The sequence below is a fragment of the Anabrus simplex genome, chromosome 5, assembly GCF_040414725.1.
Source record: "Anabrus simplex isolate iqAnaSimp1 chromosome 5, ASM4041472v1, whole genome shotgun sequence".
Taxonomy (NCBI): Eukaryota; Metazoa; Arthropoda; class Insecta; order Orthoptera; family Tettigoniidae; genus Anabrus; species Anabrus simplex.
In genome coordinates, this window is record NC_090269.1 from 36,882,130 (window position 1) to 36,905,718 (window position 23,589).

Consider the following 23,589-nt stretch of genomic DNA (forward strand, 5'->3'; position numbering starts at 1 on the left):
TTGACATCAGCTGTTACCTCCACATTCCACAGACAAAATCTATGTGGACGGCAACGTTAGCTGGTACTATCTCTAACCCAATAAATTTTCCTTTTTGACACAGACGTTAATATCCATATCCCTCTCTACCAAAACAGAGAATAACCGAGAGGTTGTTAATATGATCTCACTTTTTTCACATACTATCACTTTGAATTGCCTGTGCCCTACATTGCTTACAAAATTACTACATTGGTTTGGATGTATGCTGCACAGATTGTTTTGTGTATTATCGCGATTGTTTTGTGCGTGCTATCACCCGGTTTACCATAAACCACTGAGTACGACATACACAATAAAATGGCCCTACCATATTCACAAAGACAAAACAAGCCATGTTTCCCCCAATGCGAGTATTCCATGGGACTGAATCCCGTATTACACGTTAAAATCTATTTACACAAAAGAAAAATGTCCTCTTTTTGAATGGTCGGCTAACTTAAGGTATCAATAAAGTAAATATTACAATAGGTTTAATCCGAATATATCAGAAATCCATCACTAAATCACGGAAAAGAAAAATAAATGGACTCAAGTCTTCCATAAAATTAAACACAGACTTGAAAAACGAACTATCACTTGCAATCACTACCAGTGGACTTTCACGAAGTCTAGATTCAAATCGACATCCATTACAAGTAAACAAAAACACATCCTAGAAAAGAAATATATCAAACACATGTATCAATAAATACAATGGCTGTAGTTGATCCGTTGTAACCCGCTATCTTAACGAGCTGTTGATCCCTGCTGTGCTCACACGAGGTTTGAACCTGAGACTCTGGTCGTCTCCATCCAAGGCACTGTAATCAAGCCCTAATTAGTCTAATCATGTATAGAACAGTCATGACAAAAATAAACATCTATATTGCTCTGAGGGTCATGGTCTACGGCGTGGCAATTAAAGAACTTGCTGTCTTTATTCTCAAAAGAAAACAGACTGTTGGTTCGACCAACCTTTCTGCTTGTATCTATTCCTCCCTGTTCCAGACTCTCCCCCTCTCAGCCATAACTCACGGCTGACACTCGTCCCACTGTCCGGAGACTAAAGACACTATTCAACCTGCTTCCCGCTAGGATTTTTTTTGTGTCCATCAAATTAATTCATTCGAAACTGGCACATTTTATTCAATGCTCGGGCCAGCCCAGATACATTCAGTACACGAGAATCATTTCTCAAATTCGACCGTTAATTCACATCTCATTCTCTCATATCTCTGGAGGTCTGGAGTTCGACTCGTATCTTCTCTCCTTCCAAAAGTCCACCATCCGTCAGCCACTGACCACAGCAATATTCCTATTTCTCCGCCTCTGAGGCGAGAGTGTGTACCTATCAGATACTACCCTATTGCTCGAAATCTATCGGTATAAATCATCAATCAAAATACTTTCAGTAAAATAATAATAATAATAATAATAATAATAATAATCCTCTAACCTGTTGCTTGAAATGTATCGGTATCAAAACACTGATCAAGTCACATTAAGAAAATAATAATAATAATAATAATAATAATAATAATAATAATAATAATAATAATAATAATAATGATAATAAAATAAAAATTAATTTAAGTTATTAAATTCTGCCAAACCACTAACAGACCTTCTACGTGTAACCTCACTAGTGTAGTGGAGGACAGGGGTTCAAACCTCGGCACTTCCTTGAACATCTTCAGTTACAGCCAAAACTTATATTACCATGCAACAAAACTACTATTTCTATCTTTACGAACATAGTGCTGATTCTAGCCCAAGTCTTTCCTTTTATACGGGCACTTGTTGATGATTCTGTCACCTCGCTAATCCCTGCGTAACTTAGGCAATTGCTCAGATGAGATCTACATCATTAATCTACATAGCATTCTACTCCTTTTCCCCCTCAATTCCTTCTCAGCACTAAATAAACAAAATATGATAACATGCAAATATAGCCACTAAAAGGGGTCCCATAGTCTATACACTAACATAGGATCACTCCCTTCACATATCTAATTAATTGAAACCAAAATGAATAAAAGGATGCCCTACCATTCTATGCGGATTTAGCCTATTTAATCATGTTATTTATAACCCTATCCTTCATTACCGTTATTTACAAAGGGAAATACTAGCATTGGAATAGAAACATAACTTTGTACTCAACGGTTGATGTCTTCGGCCTCCTCCGAAGGTTCCGGAGGCCTACCCATGTTGGATTACTCCATGGCGCCGGATCCTGGAGTCCTGGAGTTCAGAAGTTCCATATCTTGTCTCGCGTAATCCATTTTAGTAGCACACGGATCACTGAAATCAGATTGTAATTTACACAATTTATCGATTTCTTGCTCACGTGTCACCATTCACTCCTACTACTTCTTTGTCTACCCACTGACAGTTACATGGAGATGAATATACCGGCTACTTTCAGCTAGTCTACCTCAATTGCACTGCTAATACGGGCATTCCCAGCATCCACATGATGCAGAATTTTCTATCCCTATCTTCTGTATGTTTTAATAGTTCAGGAACACTTCACACTGCCTGTTAATCAGTTAATAATCTAACCTGCGCTTTGTCCAGAAAACAGAGTTGATTTTAGACAGTTCTTTGTCTCTACCCTACCTATTTCGCAAAGGTCTTTGAATACTGTGATTCTGTCCCTCTCACTAGTTCGTTCTTACGGCTATTGATTGTCAATCTACGAGAGCGTTCTCCTACATAAGTCCTGCGTCCTATCATGTAGTCGTTGCTATACAAATCCTACTTCACATTTCACGAAGTCTTAGTCTATTTTGCAACCGATATCTTGAGTACATCTCATTACCATAATCTTCTGTCGCCTATCACAAATTATAAGCGAAAAAACTGAAAATTTTCACTCCCGCTTTGTTCACATAGTACACAAAGGAGTGGTAATTCGATAGCGAACCGGCCGTCGTTTCCCGTCGAAAGCTCCTCACCGAATGCTGCAGCTCCTTAGGAAGTGCAAAAACTTATACTGGACCCGGCAGTAGGGGCGGCTAACGAGATCATCCCCCTCTCTTATTTCGACTGCTCCTGGATAAACCAGCCTGTCGAAATTAGCAGTACGCTAGACTGTGTGACTTGGTTATGCACAAGTGCGCTAAGTCATGCGGAGTTGAATATGTTCGGCGGATCCGCAGTAATTAATTAATCAGCTTGAAAGGGAAGTAGGGAGTCCCCGAAGGCATCTGGCTTTTCACTAGGCGTACGTACGCTAACGACGTTATATAAGTTGTTTACCAACGCCTTTCGCCTGGAGAGTATTTTCTATCCGAACTCCTGATTTTATAATTCCACCAAAAACCAGCACACTGCTCTAACGGGTGCAGTTTTGTTAATCAAGCCTTATTTACGCCGAAAATACATTAAATTTAGCCCGATCGCTTTGGCATCGCTGTACGCTGGCATTTGTTTTCCAATATGGAGTCGCTAAATAGTGTTCTTCTGCTGCTTCTTCTCTGACGTGGGCCTAGTTCGGGGATTCTTTAAGCCACCCAGTGGGCGGGTGAGGCGCCTCTCTGGCGGGCCTCCTATTGTACAACGTGAAGCTACTCCCAACATCCACACAAAGAAAGCTTGCTGCCTGCTTCCTTACCAAGCATATCACTTGAAATAAATATTAATTGTGCCAATACGGTCACATCACCTAGTTCACTGGTATATGCGATTATTAATCATGTGAACAAGCCAATCGAATTAGAAGAAGGTGCACCAATTGCTGTAAAGGAAGGTGATGAAATTCAATTCCGCCTAAAAAATCCAGAGCAATGGAATACTAATGATCTTCAGCTCCATATACTACTCTTTGAATATACTATATATGAATAAAAATGGATGTTTAACTTCAGTTAGAAAAATTCAGGCGAACATTAAGGCAAAAAGTTGTGTAAAAATAAATTAGGTAAATTAAGAAAAGATGTAAAAAATATAACTCTCTCCAAGCAGATATGGCATTAAACCAATTAAATTTAGAAGAAACATTTAAACTAATAACTGAACCATTAAATAAGCTGAATCTGCTTACAGTCAACTTGAATGGATTAAATGCAAAGAAAAATCGAAAATTAAATAGTGATATAAGTTAGGAAGAAAAATCTGAAGACGCTCTAGTAAACATGAAACAACTCTCCTGCAAAACAATCTTAACCCACAATTAATACACAAAGCTGATAGAATATTTGGGATACGAGTAGTTAGTGGAGAACACTATTAAGAAGTAAAAAGTACTGTTTCACGATAACAATCTCATAATTGACAATTACAACTATCCATTAATCGAACGTCTCCTTGAATTAATATTTCAGAAAGTTCCAGACGCAAACTCGTATGATGATAATGATTTGGCAGCATACGGGAGGGACGAAGTCGCTCAAATTTCAAAAAGTTATCAAGTCACTAGTAGAAGATGCAAGAATAAAAACAGAACGAACGCACCAGAAAATTTAAAGGTACTCAAATACAAACCTGCAGAAAGAGGAACAAAATCGCACGAAAACGAAATCTTGTCAATCGAAGAACTTCGAAAGTGTTTTATTGAATAAATGCACACTGCGTGAGACGAATTCCATTCGCAAATGGATTCTCTAAGGATATATCAGTAACCTACGAAATTGAATAAGAGGACAGAAGGAGCAATTGGCAATAACTACCTATAAACAGCCTTCGATTTAAGAAACGAATAGACGACACAGAACGAATTATTTTACCCATACTTTATGAACAAAATCAGAGAAAAAATAGCGAAAGAACTCCACGCTCCACTACCAAAGAATTTTGAAAGACGGGGTGTAATTGCAAGAAGAAAGGCAACCTTCACCAGGCTGATCTTGTTGATATGTCATTATTTTCGAAAGTTAATAATGGATATAAATGCATGTTGATTGTAACTGATGTTTATTCAAAGTATGCCTAGGCAGTTACACTTAAAACAAAACAGGAAAAGAAGTACCGTAGTAGAAAATCTGGAACGTATCTATTCAAAATGTAAACGCTTTCCGAAACATCTTCAAACTGACAGAGGAAAGGAATTTTATAATAAGATTTTTCAACAGTAGATTACAAAAAGAAAAATTGAACACTATTCGACAGGGAGCAGTTTGAAGGTAAGCGTAGTTGAACGCTTCAATCGAACACTGAAGCAGTGGATGTGGCAGAAATTCTCTGCATGTAGTTCTTACCACTGACTTCGTATGCTACAAAAACTAGTACTAATCGGAAACATCGAACGATTGGAATGAAACCTATAGAATACACAAATGATCTTCAACAACTTGCAAATTTGTAAAAATTGCGAGAAATAAAAAAAAGAGGTGTTCTTATCCACCAACATTTAAAGTAGGTGACGTAGTACGAATAAGTAAAATCAAGCGATATTTATCAAAGGGTTATACTCCTAATTGGAGTAATGATTTATTTACTGTAACAAAATTAAAAGAAAAATTACCGAGATCTTTCTTGCTTCACGACTATCAAAAGAAACCGATATATGTAGCGTGCTATGAACAAGAACTGAAGAAGATAAAACTTCCTAGAATATACTTAATAGATAAAATTTTACGCAGAAGAGGCAACCAAATATTAGTATCTTGGTAGGGATTCGACGCCACACATATTTCATGGATTCACAAAGAATATGTATTCTAAAAAGTATCGGCGGTAAGTACGCTAATATAATATTAATTGTTTACGCTTCTACGCCAATGTCTACTAGATTTACCTACTTATAGTATTCTCCCTCTCAAGAAACAACAGTGTTTGTTTTGTACACTTCTACTCTATTGTCTACTACTAGATTTACCTACTTATAGTAATCTCTCTCTCTATTGTTGCAGAATTCTCTCACTCAAGAAACGGTAGTGTTTGTTTTGTTGGTGTCGACGTAGCGCTTTACCTCAATTAAGAAAATATTTTCATCTCAACTATACGTAATTAATTCAAGACATTTATGTAGCATATGTCGTATTAAATTATATAACGTTTTAAGTCTACTTATTTATTTCCCGATAAACAATCACTACCGCGCGGGTTGACCATGTAGTTACGAGGCGCACAGCTATAAGCTTACATCCGGGGTATAGTAGATTCGAACTCTCGGCTGTCAGCGGGCCTAAAGATAGTTGTCTACGGTTTAATGTTTTCACGCCAGACAAACACCGTAGGCTGTACAATAATTATAACCACGCTCGCGTCTTTCCTACTCCTACACCTATCTGTGTTGGTGCAAAGTAAAATAAGAAAATAGACTAAAGATGACTAAAATAAAGAAATAACATTTTATTATCCTAGATTAGATTGCCTTTCTTCTTTCTTTCCTGAGAAGAAGAAAGAAAGAAAGAAAGATAAGATTCTTTCTTTCAAAATAAAAGTAAACAAATCTCATTTACAATTACGTATAAGGGTAGGAATAACTTTAATCCTCCTCCTTCTTCCCCTATGTAGAAAGGAAAAATAACGTAGAATTAAGTAAAAAGAAATAAAAAGAAAGAAAAGAAAGATTATTTCTTTCAAAATAAAGCATATTTACACTCACCTATAAGGGTAGGAGAACATTTAATCCTCCTTCTTCTTCTTTTGCTTCGTCTCCTTCCTCTATATCTAAAGGAAAATTAATGTAGAATTAAAGAAGCTTGTTTTCCCCTATCGCACAATGCACCTCTTCCGACATCTCTTCCAAAAATTGTATACTTCCGCGAAATTGAACTGCACGCGAAGTACACTGACTGACAGAGCAAATGCAACACCATGAAGGAGTGGTCAGAACTTTATGCCAATTGCAGGGTAGACTGACGTCACTGAGGTATGCTCATGATGTGAAATGCGCCGCTGTGCTGCGCACGTAGCGAACGATTAATGGGACACGGCGCTGGCGAATGGCCCACTTCGTACCGTGATTTCTCAGCCGACAGTCATTGTAGAACGTGTTGTCGTGTGCCACAGGACACGTGTATAGCTAAGAATGCCAGGCCGCCGTCAACGGAGGCATTTCCAGCAGACAGACGACTTTACGAGGGGTATGGTGATCGGGCTGAGAAGGGCAGGTTGGTCGCTTCGTCAAATCGCAGCCGATACCCATAGGGATGTGTCAACGGTGCAGCGCCTGTGGTGAAGATGGTTGGCGCAGGGACATGTGGCACATGCGAGGGGTCCAGGCGCAGCCCGAGTGACGTCAGCACGCGAGGATCGGCGCATCCGCCGCCAAGCGGTGGCAGCCCCGCACGCCACGTCAACCGCCATTCTTCAGCATGTGCAAGACACCCTGGCTGTTCCAATATCGACCAGAACAATTTCCCGTCGATTGGTTGAAGGAGGCCTGCACTCCCGGCGCCCGCTCAGAAGACTACCATTGACTCCACAGCATAGACATGCACGCCTAGCATGGTGCCGGGCTAGAGCGACTTGGATGAGGGAATGGCGGAACGTCGTGTTCTCCGATGAGTCACGCTTCTGTTCTCTCAGTGATAGTCACCGCAGACGAGTGTGGCGTCGGCGTGGAGAAAGGTCAAATCCGGCAGTAACTGTGGAGCGCCCTACCGCTAGACAACGCGGCATCATGGTTTGGGGCGCTATTGCGTATGATTCCACGATACCTCTAGTGCGTATTCAAGGCACGTTAAATGCCCACCGCTACGTGCAGCATGTGCTGCGGCCGGTGGCACTCCCGTACCTTCAGGGGCTGCCCAATGCTCTGTTTCAGCAGGATAATGCCCGCCCACACACTGCTCGCATCTCCCAACAGGCTCTACGAGGTGTACAGATGCTTCCGTGGCCAGCGTACTCTCCGGATCTCTCACCAATCGAACACGTGTGGGATCTCATTGGACGCCGTTTGCAAACTCTGCCCCAGCCTAGTACGGACGACCAACTGTGGCAAATGGTTGACAGAGAATGGAGAACCATCCCTCAGGACACCATCCGCACTCTTATTGACTCTGTACCTCGACGTGTTTCTGCGTGCATCGCTGCTCGCGGTGGTCCTACATCCTACTGCGTCGATGCCGTGCGCATTGTGTAACCTGCATATCGGTTTGAAATAAACATCAATTATTCTTTCGTGCCGACTCTGTTTTTTCCCCAACTTTCATCCCTTTCGAACCACTCCTCCTTGGTGTTGCATTTGCTCTGTCAGTCAGTGTAATTAAATTTTTGGAGGAGGAAGAGTGTAAGTGGGGGTTATCTCGATCGGAAATTATATACCATTACAAACTAACGAAGAGCTGAAATTCCTCGTTAGTTAGTTCTCTTATACTATTTAGGACAACCCGTTCGAACGGACCCTCTACTTCAGGGCCTCTCAGGGTGCGTGCACTGTGCACCGTGAAAAAGACGACTTCGCTTGGTTGACCAGAGTACAGACCACCAATCCTCGATTTGGAGCAATAGCGCTGTCTCTCTCTTTCCCCACGTGTGCCTCGCTCGCCTCCACTGTCTCCCTCTTTCTCACTTGCTCCGTAGCGCTCCAAGTCCAAGCCGAGTTGAGCTGAGCTTATCCGAGTAGCCCAGAGACGAAGCGTTGCTCCGAGCCGAGCCGAGCGGGACCGATGAACTGTGCACAGGAACTCAGCGCCGCTGTCTGCACGCGTGAAATTTTTGGCCTTTTGAGAGGCCCTGCTCTGCTTCATTAATTGGACGTTCTTCGCACTCTTCTTTTATTCGTAATATCTCTAGTAAGATGGAGAGTTTTACAAACAGAGCTCTGTATACGATCATGGTGAACTCACTTCGAAAACACACAGTGTTGTAATTTCAACAACGAATCACGCACTTTATATACACGTAAAACGGGGACACGTATTTTCAAAACTGCTTTCTAAAACCTAGCGGGCACAACATCTCAACTTTCGAGTTCACAGTGTGCTAACATTTCGGCAATATGTTCATATTTTTGCTTGCCCGCAGGGATACAGACTGGTCAACATTCGGCTACACGTGTTAACGTACATTCCTTGCGACACGTTGACCTCTACGGGCTTGGTAAAACACTCGTCTGCAGCTTCCTGTCTAGAACACTTTCATGACGTACCGAACTGTGTGTCTGGCGATCGCACAGATGTGTAGTGGTGATTTTTTACACACAACTAACTCGCGTCGACCTCTTACGGGTTGGTAGAATGTCGCTCGCTCAACACCTGGCTTGATTTTCGCGACGAAACGAACTGACTGTCTGGCGTTCTGTTCAAACATATGTGTACTAGATCATTTTTGTACACACAAACTCGAATCTGCTAATATTAAATAATATAATCTCACACCTAGCATTAATATATAACAAGCGAATTCGCTCACACCTTTAGTTGGACATCCAGAAGAAAGTAGGTTCGAACCACACTGTTGCCAGCCCTAAAATAGTTCTCTGTGGTTTCCTATTTTCACACCAGGCAAATGCCAGGGGGTTTACCTTAAGGCTACGGGCGCATCCTTCAAACTCCCTACTCCTTTCCTCTCCTATCGTCACCATAAGACCTGTCTGTGTCGGTGTGACGTAAAGCCAATTGTAATCTACCATTAAACGTGTGTGAATAAATAGGAAAGTATCCTCACCGTTGCCATCTGTGTGTTTAGAAAATGTTGAAGATTATGGATCGTCAACAAGTGAAGAATGAGCTTCGGGAGAAAAAACGCAGAAACTATCACCAAACACAGCTGTAAACGCGAAGTATGTACACCGAACATCAAGCCTGATGCGTTACGTACTATCTATTCCTCACTAGTAAGTGATGCTTCGGTAGGTTACTTGGAATGCCACAACATCTAATTAATTATTTACCATCTGGGTTTCTCTCATACATGGGCGCCCGCAGGATCTTTTCCAGGGGGGGGAGCACATTAACAATTTTCTTGAATATAAAATATAAAAACCAATATAACGTCAGCAACATTAAATTGTTTACAGAAACTTCCAGTTATAACATATGCTAGCTGACTGTCAGTAATTTCAGTTTATGAAATAATCTAGTATGATATTAAACAATTGAACATCAACATCTTTAGAATTCCAGGGGGGGGCAAGTACCCCCCCTTGCCCTCCCTTGCGGGCGCCCATGCTCTCATAGTATGCTGCTCACGACGTAGATTTTGCTTGGGGAAAAACTACCATTCTACACAAAGGCTTTACTCGAGGTAGCCCCATGCCGTCGTTGCCAACGCCACTACAATCCTCGTGGAGATAGTGGAGATGATTTTGACGGTGCGAATCCAATGATTAAGGAATGCGAACCCTGTAGGAAAGAATTTAGAAATGTATTTTGAACAAAAAGTAAATAAAACAATGTGATGTACTACATTATTAGAATAGCTTGAATATAATGATTCTTCCTTCCTTTCATGCATACACGTCCTCTCACTTTTTAACTGTCTTTTTTCCGTTGACAACCGGGCGTGTTAGCCGTGCGGTTACGACCGCGCAGCTGTGAATTTGCATCCGGGAGATAGCAGGAGTTTGAACCCCCCTTGTCGCCAACCCTGAAGATAAGTTTTCCCCATTTTCACACCAGGCAAATGATGAGGTTTTACCTTACCTGAGACCCCACGTTCGCTTCTTTCTGTGCCTTTCCTATCGCCATAAGTCCTATCTGTGTCGGTGCGACATAAAAAACTGTACAGAAACTCCGTTGACAAAATTATCCAACATGAAGATTTACGTCTGGATGCCCTTCCTTACACCAACATGAACAGTTCGAGCGCTAATTAAGATAAAATAAACGCTCATAAATAATAATAGGTAAGTAGGTAGAAACAATTCTGTAAATAAGAATTGTAAGAACTGACCACTTTATTTACACTCAATAGAGTTCATCCCCACTCGTAGAGTTGGGGTGTGTAGCACGGTTAGCCTGCTCGCTCTTACATTAGCCTTCAGTAAAGGATACAAAACAAGAAACATAACAGATGTGGCAATTCCGCACACGCATGGCCTTGCTGCCAGGGTCAGTGGCTTTGCCGGGGGATCACACGGAGGGAGCTGACGTGAGTGCTGGCGCAGAGGCTGAGATGGTCTTGAGTTCCTAAAAGTTACCTACTCTTAATGTTTTCTTATATATATAGTAAAGAAATGGAATCAGAGATAAGGCTTTTTGCAGATGATGTTATTCTGTATAGAGTAATAAATAAGTTACAAGTTTGTGAGCAACTGCAAAATGACCTCGATAATGTTGTGAGATGGACAGCAGGCAATTGCATGATGATTAAACGGGTTTGAAAGTCAGGTTGTGAGTTTCACAAATAGGAAAGGTCCACTCAGTTTTAATTACTGTGTTGATGGGGGTGAAAGTTCCTTATGGGGATCACTGTAAGTACCTAGGTGTTGATATAAGGAAAGATCTTCATTGAGGTAATCACATAAATGGGATTGTAAATGAAAGGTACAGATCTCTCTACAGAGGTATGAGGTCGTTTAGGGGTTGTAGTAAGGATGTAAAGGAGATGACATATAAGTCTCTGGTAAGATCCCAACCAGAGTATGGTTCCAGTGTATGATACCCTCACCAAGATCGCTTGATTCGAGAACTGGAAAAATCCAAAGAAAAGTAGCTCGATTTGTTCTTTGTGATTTCCGATAAAAGAATAGCGTTACAAAATGTTACAAAGTTTGGGCTGGGAAGACTTGGGAGGAAGAAGACGAGCTGATCGTAGAAGTGGTATGTTCGGAGCTGTCCGCGGAAAGATGGCGTGGAATGACATTAGTAGACGAGTAAGTTTGAGTGGTGTCTTTAAAAGTCGGAAAGTTGGAATTCAAGGGGACAGATTGGGGAAAATATTCGTTTATAGGAAGGGGAGTTAGGGAATGGAAAAACTTGCCAACGGAGATGTTCAATAAATATCAAATTTCTTTGAAATCGTTTAAGAAAAGGCTAGGAAAACAACAGATAGGGAATCTGCCACCTGGGCGACCGTTCTAAAGGCAGATCAGTATTGATTGATTGATCCAAGTGTACACAAAACTTCCAAATTTCAAAATTGCCTACATGACCGGATATGATTTCTCCCCGATAGCGAATATCTTTAAGGTCAGAACAAACTTCTTTTAGATGAGTTCCTCTCTCCTTAATAAAAAAAACATCGGATACTTACATGTAAAGGGATCAGTATTACGCCCTGGGACATGCAGGTCTGTATGTGAGACAAAACAAATAGTCCATTAATAGAGAAACAGACGCAATACTAGGACGAATAGACATATTATACCGAAAATACAGGATTAAATTACACCGGAACTCTGTTTTGATCACTGAGGTGGTCTTATCAAGTTGACTAATACCAGCTTCTCAGCGCTCCATGCGTCCGAACTAGTAACTATGCTGTTTTCGCTCGTTTACATATTGTGTGGAGAAGGGAGAATGGAAATGTCAGTCATAGTAGAGAACGATGTTCCAGCTGAAGTAACGAGGCGTTATTAGTCAAGCTTTACAGGCGGCGATGACTACACAATCTGGAGTTTTGAACATGTATGCTTGAATCATAGACTGATGCATAGACAATTAATATTCTAGAATCCATGGTATGGCAGTGCAGCACTGAATTAAGAAGCCGGTGAATGAACTGTTTGGTAGTTTTCGGCTGTTGATTGAACTGTGTATTTAGTTTACTTTAGTTGTAAATTCACCTTTAGGACACGGCTTAATTTAGCTTGGCAGCGTCATATAATCATCATTTTAAGCTTCAATCTCCGAGATTTTCTCTATGGATCAAAGAGTATGATGGAATTCCGTCATTTATGTCATCTATTTATTCTGTGAAATACGATACGACTTGGTTTAAGTAGTAAAACTTGAAGTAATGTAGTTTACAGCTGTTTGTTTGCAAACTCATGGCTGTTGTTTGTAAAGCGTGTTTATATAAGCTCACAGTTGGTGATTTGTTAGTGCGAAGTTAACAACTTTCAGTGAATTGTTATCTATTACTGCCTGCATGGGAACCTCTACATCGAGAAGGATGGACGATAGTGATTCGCGATCGCGGTCCGATGATAGTTCTGATCAAGATTCTGATTTAGCTACTATTTTACAGTATCTCATACGAAGGTTCGTATATGTCACAGTAAGGATTAGCGTTAATACATCCTCATTTTTTGCTGTGTAATTCTCTGTTTGCTGTTGCACAATTCATTGTCATGTGCTTTGTACGTCTTAGATTTCGTACCGAGATAATTTGACGTTATTGTGGAGTAACTGAAACTGTTCTTCCTCGTATTGTAAAAATATGGATGCAGATGAAACTGTTTGTTGGTACAACCTGTACTTTGAAGCATTTGACGTGCGCTTTATTACGTCATTGCCCTATGCTTTTGCGGTCGTACGGCATTGTATGTGAACCAGTTGCCAAACAAAGAGGTACCTATAGCGTACTATTCGTGTCATGATCAAAACTGTGGTACGTTTTGAAAATTGATGCCTAGTGACGTAGATTAAATTCAGTCCGACAGCTTGTTCACTAAGCCATACTGGTCGGCCCTTTGTGTGAATTTGGCCCAGTTTTACGGCTAGATTCCCTTCGCGGTTTTCTGTGGTGGTTTGTAGTGTTGTGTGTAGTTCCTGGGATGTGTATCGAGACGATCACAAACCCAGTTTCCGGACCAGAGCATTTAACTAAAAGCCTACACAAGTAAAATTTTTGAAACCAAAGAAAACCATCCTCAGGGCTGCTTACATGGACTCATACCCACCATCTGTTGAATACAAACTCTGAACTGAAGGCCACTTTTGTAGCCCTAGGTAAAAGGTTTCAACAACACTGGGACTGGAAAGGTCTATTAAGAGGAAGTCAATAGAATACTATCTTTGGGGCTGTCAACTGAGAGGGCTCATACCCACCATCTCCTGAATACAACCTTATTACAAATAAGTCCATACTGCAGGGTTTGGCAAGTTTTGTCCAGTAGGTGGTTTTAACCAGGTTTTTAATGTGGTTGTAACCACCGTGGTTAAAGTTAATTCTGACCACTAAAAGGGGTCAGAATGGATGAATGGTAGCTGATATTTTTGGACAAAATTACTTGAAAATTAACACTTTGAAACTAATACTGTATTTGCTCTTTCAAGCAAACATTGTGTTGGGGACAGATAAAAAATATTTTAACAATTCAATTGCAGGCACCTGTGTTTCAGAAATGGAAAGATATCTGAAGTAGCAGAAAAGAGAGATTCTCCCTGTATGCTTAATAGGGACCCACCATCCCACCTGTAGAAAAGTTCCTATCTACAGGATAACCTAAAGGAAAAAATGAAATGGCATATGGCTTTTAGTGCCAGGAATGTCCGAGGACATGTTCGGCTCGCCAGGCGCAGGTCTTTCGATTTGACTCCCGTAGACAACCTGCTCGTCATGATGAAGACGACACATACACGCAGCCCCCATACCAGAGAAATGGACCAATGATGGTTAAAATTCCCGACCCTACCGGGAATCGAACCCGGGACCCCTGTGACCAAAGGCCAGCACGCTAACCATTTAGCCATGGAGTCGGACAACGTACAGGAGATTTAAAACAAGATTGTGTAAATATGCCAAATGTTGCTGCTGGCTGTGATGGAGGCAAGTTTGCTAGTGTGTTGCATCATGTCTGGCCTCAGTGCTGCCATATTCAGTCAAATTAAGAGAAGAGGCCGCTTGAAATTGTTGACCAATGGTCTTGTCACTTACAGGATCTAACCTAAGCAGACCGATGGTGATAGCCAGGGGATACTAAAGGCCTGTAAGCCGCTTTGCAGCTCTATCCTAGGGGTGTGTGCCCCTTGATCCCCTTTGCTTGTCATGCAACAAATGGTCTTGTCACTCACTGTCTTGCCCTTGCTTGCCATACAGAGGTAATTCAACTTTTTGTCCGCTCTCGAACATAGCTGATGTGCAGTGTTTATGTTATGTAGCTTAATGCATCAGCTGTTCTGTTTACTGAATTCTGACATCGTCCAATCCATACCATATTGGATTTCTAACCTATCTTTTGAAAGGACCTTTATATTTAATTATTTTTATTTCAATCATACAAGTTTTGATCACTTGAGAGCAATAAACTTTGGGAGATAAATTGGTTTAAGTAACAGAGTAACCCCAGTATGACATTTTTGTTAATCAGAAATAATCAAAGTTCTAACCTGAATTTATGTTCTGTTGTGTTCATAGGATATCTCCAATTGTGATTAATCATCAGCATGGATATCCGGCTCCATGGCTAAATAGTTAGCGTGCTGGCCTTTGTTCACAGGGGTCCCGGGTTCGATTCCCGGCAGGGTCCGGAATTTTAACCATCGTTGATTAATTTCACGAGCACGGGGGCTGGGGCTGAGTGTATGCGTCGTCTTCATCATTTCATCCTCATTATGACGCGCAGGTCATCTACGGACGTCACATCAAATGACCTGCACCTGGTGAGCCAAACATGTCTTCAGACACTCTTGGCACTAAAAGCCATACGACATTTCATTTCATTAGCATAGACACTGCAGTAGTGTTACCCCATAAAAAATTCTGGTGTTCAGGAAAGTTAATAGCTGTGACCTTTTAATTGGTGTCTCATACACATTGCTAACACAAATCCTGATCATGGCTCTCTGAATACAGAAATACAAATTTATTAAGCCTTTTTTACATTAAGGTAATTTTTTAAATTTCACCTCATTCTTTAGTCATTTTCAGCAATTCATTAAATTTATTTCTTGTTTTTAACTCGCATTTCTTTGTTCTGTTTTATTACCAAGTTGTTTTTATACATTTACGTTGGGTAATCAGCGTACCTTATCATCACTTAAGCTTTCAATAAACGAGAATACCCAAATGGTTATAGCTCAGTTCAAGAACTGTAAAATATTCTTCTACAACTGTTATTCATACTCTTTGTAAATCCACATCTGCAGAGAGCGATGAGATACTGCTTTATGTAATGTGGATGGGCATATGATGGGAACGGAAGGTATTATCACTGTAGTAGGGACATCATCACATTTCAGTCAGGTTGATGAAGTGGCCGAGTACTAACATTCGTAGTTTATAGATGCTTGCAAATTTTGTTTTATACAGTGTGAGTTTTATTTATTTATGTGATCCATTTCAAAGTGTTTTTGAATGCTGATGATAAAGCCATCTAAAGCTGTCCATTGAAGGAAAATTATTTCCAAATTCAGTAAGAATATTTTTTTACAGATGGTCAGATACGCCTACATTTCTGAGAAATATGTGAAGTGAAAAGGGCAGCAGATAAGACTTACTATTCAGCAGGTTGCTGCAAACGTGTGGTATCCAGAATATCAGTGTATTGCAGAAATTGCATACTGTAATATTCCAATAATTACTACATGTAGATTATTGGTTATTTTGCTTGAAAGAACTGCATTTAAAAATAAGTACCAAAATATTTTTCTCCGTGGTGTTTCTTTATCTAATTGTTGTTATTATTGATGATGACACATTAATTCTATTCACTCTATTATTAGTTAAAGGAGAATGGAGAATAAAAATATATTTACTGTTTTGGGTAAATATTTTGGGACATTATTTGCACTTTTTATTTTTAGGTCACTGTATAGGTCATTTATTGGCATTTAATAGATCATCAAACTCTGGGCCTTGACCGTTACCTTACAGATTGTTAAATCATCCAATGAAAATCAGAAGGTTGTGGGTTTGGGTCCCAGTGGTGTCTGATTAATCATTTTTATTCTGTACTTAACATCTCTTCATTATGTATGTCCTGAAGATGACAAAGTATGTTGAAATTTATTTCTAACTAGGCTGAACCTGTTGAAATTCAATGAAATCCTAAGCTCTTGGTAATATCACATAATATATCAGAATATTAATGGAAGTGTTGGTCACTTAGCAACCTGCTAAGTACATAATGTATTGCAGGTTAAGGTAAGCCTTCGCCTGCAATTATTGGAGTGATCATTTAATGATTTGATTTTATGATTACTCAGAGTTGGCTGAGCTTGGAGACCTATCAATGTCTCATGATTCATGATTAAAATGGTACATGCAGCTCATCTCCATTAGGAGTGTGCCCTCAGAAAAGAGCTGCACAGCTCAGGACATGGACACGAGTTGACTTGATACTCTAATAAGGTTCGTACAAGAGACTTACGTGCCCTCTCCTTTACATCCTTATTCATCATCATTATTATTATTATTATTATTATTATTATTATTATTATCAGTTTCCCTCGTCTGGCTCACGCCAGATTGCGATGTTTATGGCACCTTTCCATCTTCCCCTATCCAAACACTGTTATTCCATCTTAACTGTGTTCCAATCCAGGTTTCTTCTAATTATACTATTCTCGATTGTTTTCAACCACATTAGTCTGGGTCTCCATTATCCGCTTTGACATCCTTCCCTCTTCAATCCTCTTAGTATGTCCAAACCAACTCAGTTTATATCAATCTCCATTCTGTCGTTAAGCTTTCCTGCTCCATTTTCCTTCCTGATGTCCTCGTTTCTTACTCCATCCTTTCTTTTCTTTTCCTATCATACTTTTTAAAACATTCATTTCACTGGCCTGGATTTTATTCTTCTGTTTATTCGTCATTGTCCAGGTCTCTACTGCATATGTCAGGAATGAGCCATAGTGCCTCTTACACATTACCTCTTCACACTTTATTGGTACTTCCTTCCTCCACACCAGGTTTCCCACACTCTGGTGGTAGAATGCATTTCCCTGTTCAATCCTTTTACTGATCTTTATGTACATACCTGCATCCTGCACCTGTTCGTTTCTCAAGTACTTGAAGCTCTCCACAATTGCATGGTTTTGTCCCTTTATTTTGATAATTCCCTTCCCTTTCTCCTCTAGTCAGCATCATTGTCTTACTCTTTTTTCATACTGATTTTCATTCCATAACTTTTCAATAATCTCATGCAATTTGTCGAGTTGCATTTGTGCTTACTCTCCATTTGCTCCCCACACCACAATGTCATCTGCAAACAGCATTCAATACCTTCAGATCCCTGCTCCCGTATTCTGCCTTTGTTTCAGGGTTTCTGTCACTTAGCTATCAGCTTGAATTTGGGAGGTAGTGGGTTCGAACCCCACTGTTGACAGCCCTGAAGATGGTTTTACGTAGTTTCCCATTTTCACAGCAGGCAAATGCTGGGGGTTTACCTTAACCTCTTAGGACCGGGTATATTCAAGGATGGCGCGCCTAAGAAGACCAGCTGTTTAGCATGCGGTATGGCGAAAAAGACCAAGGCGTTTGAGGCATATTTTTCACATCTCCTTTCAGAAATCTATAACTTAGTCTGTAATAAAGGTTTCTTCACGATTCATTTATTTTTATTTTTTTTAATCTTAAGAAAACAACCATTTTTCTTATGACATGTAAACGGAGGCACTTTGAACAAAATTTATATTTTTAAAATAAACTATATTTTATATATACACTAAAACTGTTTTTTAAATGTTGAAATGAAATAGCTGTAGCTTGTAAACTAAGCAGAATGTATCTATGGCAAATGTATTATTTACGTTCCATACTTCATTTTCCTTACTACCATAAATTTTTTGGTGGGTTCGGATTGTAATTAATTAACAAAATATTGTTATTGTCAACTTGATCAGAAGTCCAAAAAAAAAAAAATAGCGCAGCAGTAAGCACACATTGTTTGCCTACTGTACACTTTGTAGATACAAAGCCAGAACCTCTGAATAACACCAGTGCACACCTACAATATAACACTGAAACTGACCTAGTAATGGTTTAAAATGTTTCCAGTTGTTTTCCACACTTACAAAATTTATTTACAAGTATGTTTTGCAATGCACACACCATGGCATCCTTCTTGGCATTTGGTACACACAGTTCTTCAGCCGGTCCTATAAGGGTTAAAGATTATTATTATTATTAATAATAATAATAATAATCTTATGACATGAGGCAGCAAGTAACCTAGTGCACTCTTCTCAGTTTTATCGTTTGTTTGTTTCCTTATTTACGGTATCTGCTTTCCAAGTGGATAATTCTTTTGAGTGTTGTTTTCCGTTTCGAGTGATACAGCCATCGCCTTCGTAAATAATGAGTATTTCTCGTAAACGTACGACAAGTTGCAAATTGTAGGCAGAACTCGACAAGGAGTCTGACGATGACTTGTTAGATAATTTGTCAGATTTCTGGAAAGGAGATACCGTAAATAAGGAAAGAAAGAAAGAAAGAAACAAATGATAACACTGAGGAGAGTGCACTGTTACTTGCCGCCACACGTGTTTTATGTTGAAACAGCAACAGCAGACTGCACGCGCAGCTCGGCGCTCTGCATTAGATGTGCTGCACTGTACTTGCTGGTGTTTATTTCGTGCTTTGACTCTCATACTCAATCAAACTTTAATCTAACAGTCCCAAAAGTTCTTCAAGACACTTAATATAGCATCATATATTCATGTGTTAAAATATTTGGCCTACAGATATCCTTTCATTCCATTGACGAAATATCGTCAGCTGATTTTTTTTAGCCAACGTGACCAATTGGTCTTTCTCGCAAGGATTGTCACTGACGATATATCGTCAGCTGTCCTATAAGGGTTAATTTTTTTATTTTATTTTTTTTGCTAGGGGCTTTACGTCGCACCGACACAGATAGGTCTTATGGCGACGATGGGATAGGAAAGACTTAGGAGTTGGAAGGAAGCGGCCGTGGCCTTAATTAAGGTACAGCCCCAGCATTTGCCTGGTGTCAAAATGGGAAACCACGGAAAACCATTTTCAGGGCTGCTGATAGTGGGATTCGAACCTACTGTCTCCCGGATGCAAGCTCACAGCCGCGTGCCTCTACGCGCACGGCCAACTCGTCCGGTTAAGGGTTAATTAAGGCCACGGTTGCTTCCTTTCTACTCACATCCTTTCCTATCCCATCGTCACCATAAGACCTATCTGTGTTGGTGTGACATAAGGCAAATGGTAAAAATTACCTTTGTCTCCATAATTTCATTCATATGCATTATGAATAAAAGTGGTGACAGCATACTTCCTTGTCATGGTCCAGTTTCATTCCAAAACCACTCTGTTCTCCCCACATGTATCAGAACACCGCTGCAACAATTTTTATACATTGCCCATATTCTATCATTTATTTTCCAAATCCTTTCGGCTGGATTACTCTCCATACCTTCGCTTTGGGTACACTATGGCAAGCCTTTTGTTAAATTGAGAAGTGTCTTCAACATATCTCAACTGTATTCACAGTGTATTTCCATTAACTGCCTCATACTGAAGATGGGGTCAAGTGTTGATCTTCCATTCTGAAAGCCATATTGCTCTTCTTGTATTGTCCTTCCACCTTTCTTCTCATTTCCTTCTCTAGTACCCTTTAAAATATTCTGCTGCCTGAGATATGAGTCTTATTCCTCGATAATTGGATGCCGTTATGCATCATTAGACCAAGCGCCTAAAGTTGGTTTTGAGATATTCGTGTTTAACGTTAGGTTTATGTGTAAATTCGAGCAAACATAATTTTGTTAAACATGGTATTCCTGGTGTTGTAGGATAATAGATTGTACCTTCTCACCATATTTCAACATTTTTATACTCACAGTTCATAGATTTTCTTGAAAAAATGGCGCTTTGTCTACTGATGCAATTTAAGGTGTTTCTCACGTGCGAATAATGCATGACAATGCTACACCAGTAACCCCTTACTGTTGAGTATCTACCGAGTAAGACGTCAAACAAATATGCGACTGCAGTTGTGATTAAAACCTATATCTTCTACTGCGCTAAGTGCTTGAACCATCGCGAGCCGCGCCACAACTCTGGCACATTATTCAAGTTTTAGATGGAGAATCTTTAGAAGGGGAGCTATTCCCTAAAGTCATTGCTATAACCATTATTGATTTGATGAATTTAAACTGACCTGAGTCAAATACAAATGGTAAGAAGTGAGCCATTGTAGTCTATACAATGCAATGTATATTTCTTTATGGACTTTCCTTCACGATAGACCTATTATGTTCTGAGAGTACAGTACTGATGTGATATTTTCAAACTTATGGGTAAGTTTTGTTCTGCTTTAGACACACATTAGTTGCTAAGTAGAATGGCAGTTTTTCATACCATTAGGGGACGTTGACCTAGATGTTAGGCCCCTTTAAACAAGCATTGTCATCTTTATCATCATCAGAATGGCAGACCCTTAAACTAAGTAAAGGATATGGATTCCGGTATATGTGGTTATGATTACCTTATTCCAAGAAAAATAAAGCGATTCTGAAAGAAAGTATAGAATTTTAATTACTTATCTCATTCAAACAGAACAGGAACAGAAAATATTTACTCCCATAAATTCATATAAAATACTGGACGGGTAATATTGTTACTCTCAGTTCATTCAATCTCGAAATCAGGATCTCCATTGAATCCATTTATGCCGTCCATGATGTCATAATCTCCTTGAAATTTCTGGTAAAATTATTTGGCATCTGCAAGTATTAGGTGCATCAGCGACTTAAGGTCTCCAAGTTTGGCTTCAGAGATAGGTTTTCCATTTGGCCACAAAGGTATTAATGGCTGATTAAAGGGAACTCTAGTTTCCTGTGGTCGTCCCAGTCTTACCATATTTAGATTTACTTCATATATTCACCATCAAATTTAGTTTTGACGTACATACTGAACGGTTGTGATTTCAAGAACTGGATTTCTTTTAGTTTTAGCCAGTTTATATTGCAACCATGGAAATCTGTTTCCCGATTCACAATCAGTTTTTCAAGTTCTGCTGAACTGAAGAACGACGTGTCTTCTATCTAGCGAACAACAAAGGGGTTTTTCCGCCTGTAGTTTCTCATTATGTTTACGTAGTCCTCTGCAGTCTCGACTCTGATGAAAGTCGAGGGCACGCTAAACATCTGCAAAGTCACTGCATTCATTATTCTGATTTGGAATTCACTGATATGGCGTGTATTACCTAGCATAACATGTTAAAACACTGTTACAGTGAAGCCTTCGCAGCTTCATATAAATATATCGATACAGAAATATTATTTACATTGCAGACTACCGTATTAGATGTCATACAACAATCTCATTTTGATACTAACCTTAGAAAGTTCTTCTGCATTAGTAGCATTGTCCTTCTCCTTACTTTCGGAAGTACTTGATACATCGCTGAACTTCATCACTTGATAAACCACTCTGAAACTGAATCTGAGTTGGGAGAACAGCAGGATGACAGAGTAGTGGACATAAACAAGCAGTAGTATTTGGCATAACCAAGTGCAATCATATTTTTAACACGTAATACATGCTTCTGAGTCACTTGTTCAGGACTTCAATACCTGTATAGTTTGGCATAGGAGCCAGATCAGCTATGGTTGGTGCACTTCACTTTCCCTTCACTTTCTAAATTTGTATACAGTCCTGCTGGTAGTGCATAAATGTGGAGGCTGTTCCCAAATTATGATTTGATTGAAAAGTGGTCAGTGTATTCCACTCCTAGTCTTCAGACTTCAGGTGGTATATCATGAAGGCCATTGCCTTCTCATTCTTTAAGTACAGTAGAATGTGGTTAATTCAAACCTTAAGTGTCCAGAAAAAAATTGAATTAACCATGATTTGGAATTAAACTATTTCAGTAACACAGTACACTTTACAATTTTAGTCAGCCAGGTTGGTCATGATGCTGTACTGAAATACAAAACCAGGTATCCTGGCACAGCACACTATGCTGCAAGCATTGTACTGTACTTGTATATTGTACTTGATAGTTTTGTGTCAGTAGCAAAGTCTAGTCATTGCAGCTTAATCCATTCGCAATTGAAGGGGTTAAAGTCAAAGTGGTGTAAGTCAATTTTCGGTAGAAATTGACTTAGGCACAGAAAGGCGATGTAGAAATAAAAAACTGTTCATAGAAAAAGTGGAGTAAGTCAGAGCTTCACTCATTTCGTCGTTAGATGGCAGCACAAGTTAGACTGGTAATGGATCATCTGTTTTGCTGATAACTGAAGTGGGGTGAGTCAGACTTACACCAGTGTGGTTGTAATTGTTCCGCGATTTTCATCGAGTGTTGAATGCATGCGTGAATACTCAAAGAAACGATGGATTCTGAAATAAGTTTAAGTGATCCGTTGGATGAGCTGGAGTCCAGTGATGAATGGGAGCGTGAACAAGGAGAAAACACATCAGAAACAGATGATGGTAAGTACTATTCACCTTCTAACCTCTCAGTTACTCACCTACTAACCTATTTTGTTGCAACGTTTTTAGCAAGTACTTACATTAGATTATGCCTTAGGTCCTTTTGGTCTACTATTCCCTGAATAATACACCTTTGTAATCGGTTCGGAAAAAAAGAAAGGAAAAATGGAGGAAAATGCATGAAGAGTGATGTTTTTAGTGAATTTTCTGTGATTATTGAAAATGGTCGTGTTGAGTATCGTTTTTCACGTAATTTTGAATGCTGAATCGAAGCTTCCCCTGCAGTTTTTTATTTCGGTAGTAAGTGTAACAAGATGTTTGTTGTTTCAGAATCAGAAGGAGATGAAGAGGTAGACGGCGGACGCCAGCGCAACCATTCCAGCGAATTTCCTACTGCTGGAACTTCTGAGAATCGAGAAAACGCTCACCCGAGAACGAGGA

General features: G+C 39.8%; 1 protein-coding gene across 1 annotated transcript in view; it reads left to right on the forward strand.

Annotated features, from left to right (window-relative positions):
• Positions 1-12,789: 12,789 nt before the first annotated feature.
• Positions 12,790-23,589, forward strand: part of LOC136874297 (DDB1- and CUL4-associated factor 11) — a 169,078-nt gene continuing 158,278 nt past the window's right edge. Inside the window, exon 1 of the mRNA XM_067147937.2 lies at positions 12,790-13,061. Within this exon, the coding sequence (XP_067004038.1) occupies positions 12,949-13,061 (113 nt within the window). The 5' untranslated portion in view covers positions 12,790-12,948. The remainder of the gene's footprint in view (positions 13,062-23,589) is intronic.